General features: G+C 46.7%; 1 protein-coding gene across 2 annotated transcripts in view; it reads left to right on the forward strand.

Moving 5' to 3' along the window:
• ANTXR2 (ANTXR cell adhesion molecule 2) overlaps positions 1-13728 on the forward strand; it is a 74027-nt gene that overhangs the window by 18995 nt on the left and 41304 nt on the right. For both annotated transcript variants that reach the window (XM_033059431.1, XM_033059432.1), the window contains exons 8-10: positions 3102-3162; positions 4122-4217; positions 6889-6958. In XM_033059431.1, coding sequence (XP_032915322.1) covers positions 3102-3162; positions 4122-4217; positions 6889-6958 — 227 coding nt within the window. The remainder of the gene's footprint in view (positions 1-3101; positions 3163-4121; positions 4218-6888; positions 6959-13728) is intronic.

Consider the following 13728-nt stretch of genomic DNA (forward strand, 5'->3'; position numbering starts at 1 on the left):
GGCGGTTTAAAGTTCGCAGCCCCAGCTGGGATGGCCATGGTGTTCCCAGAGGAGCTGGGCAGCCCAGCAGGTGACTGACCAGTGACCCTTTTGACAAAGAAAAGCTTGTTTGGGCAGGTAGGACCCAACCTGTGCCAGCAAGTTTGCATCAAGGGGGTATTGGCTTCCAAGTTCTCCTGGGTATCTTGGATGCCTCTCTTCTGGTAACTTCTGCTCTTAGAATCTCTGAAATTATTAACTTGCTTTACTGAGAGATGCTATAGAAACTGCACAGGAAGGGGTGGGAGGCTGCCCTGCATCCAGCCATCCCTGTGGAGCAGTGCCTGGCTGCAGAGTCAGCCCAGAGCACGAGCTGCACTCGTGCCACTGGTTCTTGTGCTGGCTGCTCTAAGAACTGGCCCTAAAAACCGCCAGGGTTTAAAACCTGGTTTAAAGCAGGTGGGTTGCTGCTGCAGCAATGTATCAAGTCCTGCACATGGAGAAGCTACAGAATAATTTCCTCAGCAGTCTGTGTTGTTGCTGAACAAGTGAATGTTTGGGGTCTGCATTCCATATCTCATTTTCTTACAGTCCAAGAGACTGAGTACAAAACACCAGAACTCCCCTGCCTTCCCTTGTCCCGGCAGGCACACCTTTGTTAATGAGCTCACAGCTGTGGTCACTCTACCTGATAGGCCCTAGTTCCAGCTGGAGCCAGTCCCTGGACACTGGACAGGTCACCTCAGAAGGTGAAGAATACCCTTTACTCTTTGCACAGCACTCCATTTCTGAAGCTGCAAGACAGCAGAACAAAGGCTGACAGGTTTCTGCTCTGTTTTGTACTTAGGGTGTGGGGAATTGGTTCTCTCCGGGCCAGCCAGCGCTGGGAGGAGGGGAAGGGCAGGGCGGTGGTGGCAGAATCCTTGGCAGCCAAACCATACGCAGGGCTGGTGCTCAGGACAGCTCTGACCCTGCAGAGAATGTGATGGCTTTTGTCTAACTGTGGGAAAACTCAGTTCTCACCTGTGTTTCAGTGTTGCTTAGTGGGAGTGTGGAGGAGAACCCAGAGCAGAAGCACAGGTTAAGCAAAGAGCTACATCTGTGTGCTTCTGATTGGCTCCACCTGAATCCAGTTAGTCCTTTACCAACTTTGATGTTTGCTTTTTAAGCTAACTTGATTGTTGAAGCGAGTGCACTTGGGGACAAGGCAGATTTCTCTACCACTATCCTTTTCTTGAGTGTGGACCATCAAGAGGCTTTTTAAAGGACACAAAAGAACCTGATAAACTTACAGACACAAATTTTAGTAGTTTTGGAGGTTTTTTCACGCCAATATAAGCTTTGTTAGGGTGGAAAATGGTGCAATTAGGCCACCATCCTTGCAAAGAGAGGGTCTCAAAACAGTACAGCTTGCTTAAGCTGAGGATAGCAATAATAAAAATGATGAAAAATTGTTGTCGAAACAGTTACTTCTAGAAGCAGTATTAAGACCTGGTATTTTCTGCCTTAGCCAAGAGCATATATGAAAATGGATTCCAAGCAGGAAATCAGTGTATCCTGACCCCTGTATTGAAATCTGCATTTGTTCATGGTTACTGATCATTTTATCTACACCATATTTCAGCTCAGATGAGGTTGTTGTGTCTGCCCTTCCCAGTTAGTTCTTAAATCCAAAGGTAGCTAAATGTATCCACGTAGATTTTTTTCCTGATTTATATTGCGTTTGGAAGCACAGTGTTAGAAAATGTATGTAATGAAATTAGAGAAGCACTGCTTTGCAAGGGAAACCAGGTCCTGTCCCACACTGTCTTTCTCATTCCTCGACCTCCAGTTCGCACCACTGACCCCTCCTCAGACACTGGGCAGAAGAGGCCAGGAAGCTCTCCCTCTGAAAACTAAGTTACTGAATTCTGTGCCACCTGCTGCATCTGTGCTTCACATAAAGCAGGCCTGCAGCCTCAGCCTCACTTGAGCTGTTTATCTGACTCTTCAGTGAAAAAAAACTGACCATGCTTTTACAGCAAAGGAATAAATGCTGTATGAAATATTCCCCAGCCCCCAAGCCAGCCACAGGAGACTTCTCTCCACACTGCAACAGGAGTCAAAAGGCTAAAGCCCTTTTTTGGAATACAAACTGCTTGGCTTGCACTGAACTCCAGGCTACATTCTTTCCTAAGATCTCTGTTGCTGTGTCTCATCCAAATGCATGCGCCTGCAAGGTCTCAATTTTTAAAAAAATACTACTTAATATTTAACATGGGTTTTAAAGCACTAAAAAATAAATTTGCACACAATGGTTTGTGGGGAGAGAGGCAATATGGAAGTGTTCAGTGAGGCAGCATGCTCTCTTTCCTGGAGCTTGGTATGCTTCTTGTCAGAACAGTGACTACATGATTGTTTCTGCTGGGCCTGGATATGGAGCACGCATACCACTGGGAAACATCCTAGAGTGCAAAGAGTCCTAGTGAGAGGAGGGCAGGAGTTAAGAGTAGGACAGAGGGATATTTTTAGGAAGTCAGGGCAGCTGAGCAGCAGCAAAGTCCTGCCAATGGAGACAGAGAGGGGACAGGAACGGGACGCTGCTGTGCACGCGATTACAGGGACCTGAGTTGATGCCATGCAATGTTTAGGAATGCCTGCTAAAAATACCACTTACAACAGGGAGCTCTCTGTCAAAGAGCAGGCAGGAACAGCAGTGTCACTGTGCCTCTTCACGTGGGGCAAGGTGCCAGCACTCACAGTAACCTGCACTTGGCCTCACCAGCCTTCATTGTTGGAAGACTGCTTTTACTGGGTTAGGTTTTGGATCAGCCTCCTTGTGATTCAGTTTTGGCTTAAACATAAGGGGTTCATAGAAATCAGGTTAGGGATCTGGACATGATTATATTTTAAAGGCTCTCCAGGGTTTAACAAACTATTCCAAGCCATAGAGACTCCTAGATTTGACTGTGCAGGTGTGCAGGAGCTGCACATACTCCAGGAAATGTCCTACAAAGTTGAACTTAGCAAACCAAACCTGTAGCTGCATGTGTATTCTAGGGAAAGCATTTGTTGTAAACTAAGATTGCTCATTGAAATAGTGCTATGAAACCTATTTGTGATTATTTCCTCCTTTGCAATAGGTTTTGAAACAATCCTGCACTGAGATTTTATATTTGGAGCCATCCAGTGTATGTGTAGGAGGTAAGGTTTTATAATTTTAATATACTATTCAGTTATGATAGGACTGTGGTTTCCCTGTATTATCCAAAGGAAAACTGCATGGCTGTAGAATAAAACATCTCTAACTCAAGTCCTCAAGAAATTAAAGAAACATTGGATTTCCCTGCTGACTTCTTGTTCTCCTCAAAGGAGCTGACCACCAGGGCCTGCTTCCATAGCCTGGGTAATGCACATGGAAGTTGTACAATGTTTACCTGCCCCTCTCTCATGAGCCTGCTCTGCACTGGTCTCAGATCTGCCCCAAAATCTGTAGTGTAAGAACAAAGCATGTGATTGCATTTTTGGGCAGCAAGAACAATATATTAATGAAATAGAAGAGTTGCACAGCATTTTAAGGCCTCATCTTGTCTTCTTTCTGAGATTCATAATTCCTTGCATAGTTGGAGATCAATCAAAATAAGGTAGTTGTAAAATATTACTTGGATATTTTTGTGAAAACATGGATACTCTGGTTGAAGTCAGTGGCCCTGGTAAAAACTCTTTTCACTCCTCCTCTGCACAGCTCACAGACAGCGTGGCCTTTAGGCAAGTTGCAGAGAAACAGTACTCTAAGGAGAAGTGTTGTTTAAGTGAGCCTGATCTAGAATTGGGGAGTCTTCTTGTTCTGAGTCCCAGATTTCCCATTTCTCATTCACTGATAAACTCTGTCTTACTGTGCAGTTGAGCCTGAGCTGATTCTGGTGATTCTGAATCCAGTTGCGTTTCAGAGGGCCATCTCTGAATAAAGATTTGGGAACAAATCTTGACTTGCGGATTTATAAGGAGAATTCAGTACAAGGGTTCAGGAAAAAAGATCTCACTAAGTTGGAAGCATTGCTATGTTGTGCTTTGTTTATGGCAGACTAAATGAAATTGCCCTGGTGTAACTTAGAGCAGTGCACTGACTTTTGGTGATTTTGTGTGTTGGCTTTTCCCTCCAGAGGAGTTTGAGGTTGTTCTCAGAGGAAGCGGCTTGACCCTGGCTGGGAGGAGCGACAGTGTGACCTGTACCTATCAAGTGAACGGCACAACAATCCGTAAGTGTGGATTCTTGCCATCGTCTGCCTTGCTAGTCCTGGGGCAGTGACTGAATGTGCCTCTCGTTACCTCACTTGGTGAAAATTGAAAGAGAAAAATATTGAAGAGGAGGAGAACAGGAAGGCTCTGAGGATTAGTAAAGGGAGGAAAGTTGTTTCACACTCCGCCCAGTGGTTCCGTTTTGCTACCAGGTGCCGTTAGCTGTGGGTGGTGTTGGCAGCCCCCTGGCTGTGGGCATTAGCATGGTAAGAAACTGCTTGGCTCCTGATTTTGGGCAAGCAGATGTTTGCTGATGAACACACCCATGGCTGCAGTGTACTGACTGAGGTCCCTTTCTGCACACTAATCCTGGCCAAGACATCTCATTGCAATTCCAAGAGACGCTTACCTGGTTTCCTGCAAGGTCTCTGCCTGTGCTGGGTGGTGTGCCAGGTGTGCTGGGGTTTCAGGGGTACGTCACTCCTCCTCCTGCAACAGCACAGAAAAAGGCCAGGTCAGAACAGTGGAGTGTTTTGTCATGGTCTGTGAGCTCTGTGGGCCCAGCATCAGGGCTTACTGCAGCCATAATCCAAAGCAATTCTGTTTCAGGTGATGACCATGACCCCTTGCACAGGCACTTTGCTCTAGCTTGTATTTGAGTTTGCTTTTCTATCCAGAAACTCAGGTGGATGGCTAGGATAAGTACATCTAACCTCTAGCTCTAAACATAATTCCTTAGAACCCAGCCAGACTGGAAAACAACCAAAAAAGAACTTGAAGGGAAAACCAGGACTGGTTTCTTTCCCTGCATATTGTCTGATGTCTGTATTAGCCTGTCCTAAATTCCTACACAATTGGTTCCCAGTGCAGTTTCTTCCTTACCCTGGATATTGTATATACTGGAGTGGGCTGCCAGTTCCTCCTGCCTTTTAAATACCTACAGTAATTTGGCAGAGTAACAGGATAACCCAGTAGTTCTGGATGCAGGCAGCCTGTTTAAGTCAATGCTGCTTGTATAAATTTCCCTTCAGTTTCCATTACAATTGTCACCTCTGCTTCCCATTGCCCACAAACACTTGCTACCATCTGATGTGAGAATTGCCAACTACAGCTCTGGGCTGCTTGTTTTTTCTTGGCTGCAGAAAGGGGTGTGCTGAAGCACATGAGGGTAGGGGAATGGCACAGTGATGTATTGATTATAAAAACACAATCTGCTCTATGGGGTCTTGCCAGGGCTTTCCACATCCTCCCAGTCCACACCTTCAGCAATGGACAACAGCAAGCAGTTGGGGAGTAGCACAGGAAAAAAACAGGGAAATTTCAAGTGGTCCTTCCCACAGTACACAAGGTCGTTCTCTAGAGCTGTGTGCTGGATTCTGACTGCCTGCTTCAGAGGAAGCTTAAAGAGGGCAAGTGGAGCCAGGATGAGCAGGAAGATAGGCAGAGCACTTGGAGCAGGAGGAAGGAGATGGTCCCAAGAGAAGGACAATTGTTCCCGTGTCATTACAATCTCTACACAAGACTGGCAGTTCCTCTACAGAGCCCTCAGCATGTGAGGGCACGAACAGAGAGCACTTAGGTGACGATCTGCTGGTGTTGGAGTTGCCCTCACTGAGAGCTTGGGCTCTCTTTGTGACCAGCCTCTGAGCACACCCTTACTGTGTCAGTTCCCCTGCTTTTAAAGGATGCATTTGGCATCTTTCTCGTTCTGCATTTATAAAGAACCATTACCAAATGCTAGAAAGGAAACCTGCCAAATGGAGCTGTGGGATAGAAAAATAATCTATGAAACATACCATTAAGACAAAAGCATATGGCAATGTGCTAATCCCTCTTCCCCACCTCACAACTAGCCCCAAATCTAGGCCAAGCAGTCAGCACAGATTATAGCACATACAAAAAGCTCATTTATGCCAACGGCTCCTCCTTCAGCTGCCCCTGAACTGCTTGTCTGTCTGCCTGCTCCTGAAATGCAGGACATAGTCCTCTCCAAGTTGCTCTGGCAGATCACTTATCTGCTCTCACCCCACCGTCAAGAAACAGTTCTTGCACAAGAATCACCAGTCTCAGTTCCTGCTGTGGGGAAGTTCGGGCAGATGGTTCTGCACACAGGAGGCAAATTCTCCCCAGCTTACCAAACACATGAGGCAAAAAAGCTCCATCCTCCCCTCCTCACACCTGCAGAACAGAAATGCTGTACTGGCACAAGACTCTACAAGTAAGTGCTTCATGTGCTCTATAGATAGGTGTTTTCTAAGTGTAAGAGGTTTGCAAATCACAGAGTCAAAACCAGAAGAAACATTGGAGAAAAAGACATTCAAGTCACAGCTAATGAAACAGTCTGTAATGCAACGCACAGGGATGGAACCAACTAGAAACGAACCTTCATCTTCCAGCTACCAGGAAACTGCTAATACTGTTCTTCACAAAGATGGAGGAGGAAATGTTCTCTCTGGAGAGCATGAGCTGACTGGAGTAGCTCAAATTAACCCTGTAGTGTGGGTTCCCCTGGCATTTACAGCCAGCTCTGGGACTCCACGTTCCTTACCCTGGGCCTGCCTTGCTACTGGTTCCAGCCAGGACAGAGGAGTAAGGAGCATGGGAAGAGAGGGACCTCTCAGCACGTTCACAAGGCAGCTCCTCACCTGAGTTGCACAGCATAGTAAGCTCATGTGATTTTTTTTTTTTCAGATGAAAGGCCTAAAACAGTAGAATCTGATTTTTTGCTCTGCCCTGCACCGATCCTGTACAAAAGTGGCCAGTAAGTACTGAACCAAATACCAGCCCATGTTTTGCTGGAATTTGGCACCATCATAGCTGACATTAATTGGGAGGGGTTTGGCTGAAGGCAATATTTTGTTGCTTTTACAGGGATGCTTTGTTGTTGCCTTTTTCCCCCCATTCTTATGCTATTTCCCTGGTGTATATGCCAGCTTTGGAATGGGCTTTGAGTAGTCATCTGTGACCAAACCCATTTGGACAATGCCTTAAAAATGAATATTCAGCCAGTTTATGAAAAACTGAAAAGATCTGGCTTGTCATAAGTGTTATGCAAATTAGCTGTTTTAACAGGGCATAATATGCTCTCATCTGGATCATCTTCAGACCCACTGCTAAAGAGATGACATTGCCACTGACACTTACAAGCTATTATTAAAATTAGGTGTCAGGACATGTACCCCTGCTCCACATGTCCTGATCCAATGAGTTAACAGCTCCAGCAGCAGGGCTAAACTGCAGCTCTGGTCTTATTCTCAGTGTCACTGGCCAGGGCTGCACATTACTTCTGGCCCTTGGAGAATTAATCCTTCCCTCCTCCTCTAACTTAAATGTGCCTCAGGGCCTTATGATCACTTGGACTTCATTGTGCAGCTTTTTGGAGACCCTAAACTAATGTGAAGTCAGAAAACTGCACGTCAGATCTGAATCCTGTGGGAGGGCCAAGGCTTTGGCTGTTGGCTTTCCTCCCTGTTTGTCAAGTAGTTCCTCCCAGAGACTCAGTAGTGATGAGGCTAATGCTAATCCAGTGGGAAGCACAGCAGTTCTGCAGTGGCGTTTCTCTGTGGCAGTTTAGCAGCTGAAGAACTAAGTGTATTGTATAGATGACTTGTCTGTAGTTACATTTCTGACCTGAGCAACCATCAACTGCCTCAGTTGTGCTGTCAGATGGATAGCAAAGCTCTCAATGCACATCTGGTTTGTATGTTAAACAGCAGGCTGGGGCAGGGAAAACGTTCAGTGCTGGCTGGGATGGCTGGGAGCAGAGGGTCTGCCTCCTGAACTGCATCATGGCTGGCAGGGAGAATGAGCATGGAGCAGAGCTACATGGACAGCAGAGGGAGGGGGTGAGGGACTCACTACTGATGTGGTTCCTGACCTTGCTTCTCACATAGCTGTGTGCCATGTGCAGCAGGCTGCCAGACCCCTGAGCCTGCTGAGCAGCCTGTGCGTCCCACAGCGCAGCAGCAGTGCTCAGCTGTGAGCTGCTGGGATGTGCAAGTGCTCAGCACAGCAGCTCTGCAGCTCCTGGCTTAGCGAAAGCCACTCAGCACCACCACAGCTGTGAGGGACCTGATTTTGTCATCAGAGCAATGTCTGTCAGTCAGGTTAAGCCCTCCTCCCCAGTCTAGGGATTTCACTGCAGTTACTGTACAACAGAAGAGAAGTAGCAAATTAAGTCCCAGTATGAAGCTCCCCAAAAGCTCATGCTGTAAATGCTCTTCCACACACAGTCTGTCCCAGAGTACGTAAACAGCCAGTCCTGCCAAATGTGTGTGAAGTGCATGACACATTTGCATAGGTTAAAGCTGTGCAAGTTAGTTGCAAATGCTGCATTTCTCCTTACACTGTGGAGCGTTACTGAACCAGACAGCTGCCACCCTGGAACTGCAGTGTGAATAATGCACAATACAGCACAACACAGTTGGAGTTTTACAGGTTCACAGGAAAATACATTTTGCCAATTTACCACGTGAAGCACAGTTCCCTGACCTGCTATTGAAGGAGTTGGAGCTTTGGCCCAGAGCTGAGCCATTTAGTGTGCAGAAGACTGACAGCTATGAAAGATATGTACGTACTCGAACTCTTGATTTCCCATTGGCACAGCCTAGACTAGTGCTGGATATCTCCCAGTAATTCCTCATGTATGGTGCTAATATTAGTCACTAATGTAGCAGCAACCACTCTGTTCTTTCCTAGTGCTCTTTTGGGTGGAATTAAGAGAACACAAGCAGCCCGAGTTAGCTTGCTGTGTGACTTTTAAACCTGCAGCTTGGTTTCTGGATGAACAGTCAAGGCTGGCCTAACAGGTTTCGTTGTATCTTTTCCTGATGGGAAACACCTGTTTGTTGCCTGATGAATTAGCAGTTTTCACATGCAGAGCAATACTAAGCTGTGTGGAATAGATAAAATGGTAAAGTATCCAGGATGGGCTGGGGAGCTGCTGCTCTCCTGGACTTTGGCCATGGTGTGTTTCTGCTTCCTTCCCAGCTGTTGGCTGCACTGAGTCTGCAGCTTCCCAAGTACCAGCTGTAGCTTTAACCAAGCATTTTTTTTCAAAGTCTGCTTTTCCACAGTACCCTGTAGCAGATGGATGTATCATCCTTAGGTTGGGTGACAACATGACTGCTGCCTGTGCCATTTAAAATCTCTTCTTGTCATGCTGCTTCTAAAGTGCAAAATTCCATAGTCTGCTTACAAACCCAGCCCATTTACAGGACTCCTGATCAGCTAACAGCTGACAATTATTCACAATTTTCACACAAGCAACCCATGCCTTACAAAACATGCTACAAATTGGAAATAAAGCAGAGAGGGAAAGTACATGTACACCTTGCAGGAAGGTGAGGAGGCAAACTCAGGTTGAATTGCTTTGAGAGATCACTTATGTGCTGTAATGGCAGGTGTAACAACACAAAGCTGGTTAGTAAAGAGGACTCTGATTCTACTGCATTACCCATTTAAAAGTCACATTTTGAAGGCCTCAGAATATTTGAGAAAATCAGTTATCGTTTTCAGCTCAGGCTTGGATTTGTTATCCTGCCACGGCTGGAGAAAAGCAGAGGTGAAACCAGAGGTGGCTATGAGCTCTCCATTGCTGTATAACTTTCTGTAGTCATTGTGCCTTGGAAAACAATCAGAGCCTTTGTCTCTTGGAGCACTAGTACAGGAAAAACAGTCTACATTCCTTGCTATCTTCACTTTTGCTCTCTCACTTCTGCCCTAAGTTCTGTGAGTTTGCATTCACAACACCTGTCTGGAGGCTTGGCTTCACCTCCAGCTGCCTTCTGCTCTGGTGAGCCACCGGTGAAACCCCCTCTGCTTTCATGGAAAGGCCAGCAGGAAAACTGGCATTTCTCACACTGCCTGGACACTTACAAATTTGCTTTTATTAGGGGAGTGAAAGACAACAACTACAGTTTAAACTAGCACCACAAAGCACTTTTACTGAAACGCTTCTAGTGAATAGTTATATGACTACTACTTTACTCAGTCTGTTTGAACTCTCATTTCTCACTGGAACATCACAGCAACATTTAGGATTTGATGATGCCTACTGCAAACATCCCATCTTGTGCAGACTATGCTCAAAGCCAGGCAAGAAGGGATAGAGGTAGGCTAGGCAGTGGATTATTCAAAGTGAACCAACAGGCTGAGGAATTGTCATTGTTCTTAAAATAGCTCAGGGAACTACAGAAGTCTATTTTTCATGCAGCTGCAGTGCTGGCCAGCTTCCATGTTTGTGCATCCTACACTTGAACTCAGGTTTTGCTACAACAGAAATATGCAGCACCCTTCTCCTTGGGCTCGGAAGCTTAAGGAATAACAGAGCCAAAAAAGACAAATCCCAGCCTAAACCTGAGTGTAAGTCAAACTTCTCTCACAGGTACCTCAACTTAATGATGAGCTTGCGTGCCAAGGTGGGACAGGCCACGCTGCTACTAATTAATGACCTTATTTGCCCTCTATTCAAATGCTGCTCTTTCAGCTTCCATTTATCACTTCCTACATCCTGTCCAACACAAACAGCTGGTGGCACTTAAAGAGCAAAGATTCAATAGGAATTATTTTCTGGGTGGGAGGAAGGAAAATGACTACTCCTGTATTGGCAGATTCTTGGTTACCTGCAGTTTCCTGGAGCTGATGGAGTCTGGGGCAGCTCACTTGGCAGAAGGCACACAGCAATGCAGGAGGTAATCTGTTACCCATCACATGCCTGACATTCAGCTCTAGGGGCTCTAGGATTTCAAGGTGCAAGATGTTTCTGTGACAATGGCACAGGGATACCTTGAATCTTGTGTTCCATTTTCCAAGTGTCATCTATGTGAATACCAGATAGCACCAGATTTAGGGGGAAGAGTGTGGATGCATGAAAGAAAGCAGGCACAGAGAAGATGAATGGACTGTGGGTTCATCCTTCAGATTACCTCACTGGGTTCCTAGACAGCTATCCCTTTGGAGAGCACCTGGAAGGTGTTCTGCAGAGTGGTTGTCATGGCAGGCTCCTAACCAGGGATCCTGACTGTCCCCACGACCCAAAGAAAGATTCTCTTCTGCCTTTGCTCCATTCACTGCTGCCTGTGACCTGGAGCTAGGAACTGATTAACTGCTTTTGAGTCTCATATCTTGGGGAACCAGAGCCTGTTCCCTTGGGACAGTGGCGGGCCCACATTCATCGTGCAGGCAGGATGCCAGGCAAGCAGGATGCCAGGCACATACCCAGCACACGCAGCAGCAGGGAAGCCAGTTGTTCCAAGTTTGGTGTAACTATACCAAGGAATAATTTTTTCCACTATTACTTCTCTTTTCTTCCCCATCAGCTGCAGGCTCCTAAGTCTCACTGCTTCCTCCCCTGTGCCACTGTGCTGCACGGAGAGGCACACAGCTAAAGCATTACCTGTGCACTCTAGCAGTCATTAGGACACCATGAACACCTTTCACACATTCATTTCTGGCTGCAACTCCTTTATGGAATTTATAGTTTTCCCCTCCTGTTTCCTGTGCTTGATAAAGACACTTAGGAAATAAAAGCAGTGCTGAAGAAGTGATGCTCTGTAAGGTGACTGATGGTGAATATGTTTGCCTAATTAACTTGTGGCTAATAATTCTAAGCCATGAAGTAGCTAGTTAGTACATGCTTCGAATAATCACATCTGGTGCTGCCCTGAGTGGAGGCTGTGACAGTGTGTGGGTAACAGATGTGCTGTTTCCCCACGCTCCCTTTTCCACACTGAGCAGCATGGCAGTGCCACAGCCGAGCCAGGCAGCCTCTGGCAGCTGCACACTCCCCGAGAGGCTTCAGGGATTGTGCCTCCTCTCCTCAGCTGCCAACCCCTGCAGCCTGCTCTGCTGCCTCAGAGCAGCTCCCAGAACACCCTTTCCAATAGCTTACAGACTTCTGCCCTCTGGGCTGGAAGGCAGCAGGAGAGAGGATAAAGTGTCAGGCCGCCCAAGGAGCAGAATTTAGAATTCCCAAGCGCTGCAGATTTATCTCCTGCTGAACAGAGGGCATTGGGAATGATCATGCCTTGCTGTGTCACTGCCTGGAACTGCTGGGCTGAACTTGGAACAACCTTCCAGGAAGGGAAGAGTCCTCCCGTGGAGGACAAAAACCTACTCCTTTCTGTGGGTAGTTGCTTCCTAAGTTGGCACAGCTTATAACTCTCATCAATCTTAGAAGTGAGAACAGCTAGGATCAGTTCCATGCACGAAGAGCCTTTCTTCCAACTAGACTCATGCTTGGTTTTTCAGGTTTTGGCTTTTTGTGGTGGGGCTGTTTAAAGTTGGGTGTTTTCCAGACAGAGGAAGGAGTTATGGCAATAAGGTAAACAAACAGCAGAATATTTTGCAAGAGGCTAATTTGCACAGGAATTAGATGTTAAAAGTGAGACTTGAGTTCTTAGTTCCCAAGGCACAAGTTAAGGTTTATTCCTACTTCTGAAGGCCCACGAATGCTGATTACCCTGTGACTGCCCCACAATGTCCAACGCAAGCTGTCATTAGAGCTAAAGCTGCAGGCCCAGCCCATGACCTCTGTTTTGTCAGACACCAACAATAGCACAGCTGCCCCTGCCTGGCTGGGATCTCAGACCTGCCATTTGGCAAGAGGAACAGAGCAAATTGGATAAATACACATAAACACATTGGGAAGGGAGGGAAAACAGAACAGAATGAACCAGAGCAGCAACCCACAACTTGTTTGATAGGGATGATTTAAGTAGGCATATGGTATAGTTAAATATGCTTTCAAAAACATTGGCCTGATTCTTCAAGCAAACACAAAATAAATAGCTGAATAGCATGCGAGCTGATCCGGCACCGTTAGTGCTCTCAGAGGACGCACTTGAGTGCTCAGGCTGACACACTGACATTCCCACACCAAGAGTCAGTGCTTCATGTCAGCATGGCACAGCTGGACTTCCCTCTAACACTGCAAGCCTCAAAAGCAGGCAGGGGACAAACTCACAATTACACCTGGCCTAGCAGCCATTGTCCTGTCTTACTGCCTCAGTGTTGGCAGCACAGCCCAGCCACACCTCTCCCAGCTGGGCTCGGCCAGCAATCCCACTGCCCACACACACATCTAACCCTGGGATTGACTGGGTGCTCACCCAGCAGCCCTCTGCAATAGTGGCTTAGCTGGTACCTCAGTCACACCTGCAGGTCACACCTCACCTTTGTCTGACCAGACACACAAGCAGACAAAAAGCAGTTGGTCCTGAGACAGTCTGTGCTATCACAAAACCCTAACTCACATTTCAGAGATGGCCCTGATAACCACCCCAGGTGGTTCTTCCACAGAAGCTGCCCACAAATACTGAAATACACAAACACCTGTGATTTCCAGCGCACACAGGCACACACCTGTTTAGTCAGGCAGGCCCAGAACTTGGTCAGGTCATGGAACTGGGCAAAACATCCATTTGCCTGTGTGAATGAGGGCTGAGAAAGGTGTGTGGAGCTTAAGTGAGTTTTCTGATAACAGGGAACCCAGTGGCTGAAAACCAGAGGGAGGGAGAGTTACTGTTGCTT

This window comes from Catharus ustulatus, chromosome 5 (genome assembly GCF_009819885.2).
Source record: "Catharus ustulatus isolate bCatUst1 chromosome 5, bCatUst1.pri.v2, whole genome shotgun sequence".
Classification (NCBI taxonomy): Eukaryota; Metazoa; Chordata; class Aves; order Passeriformes; family Turdidae; genus Catharus; species Catharus ustulatus.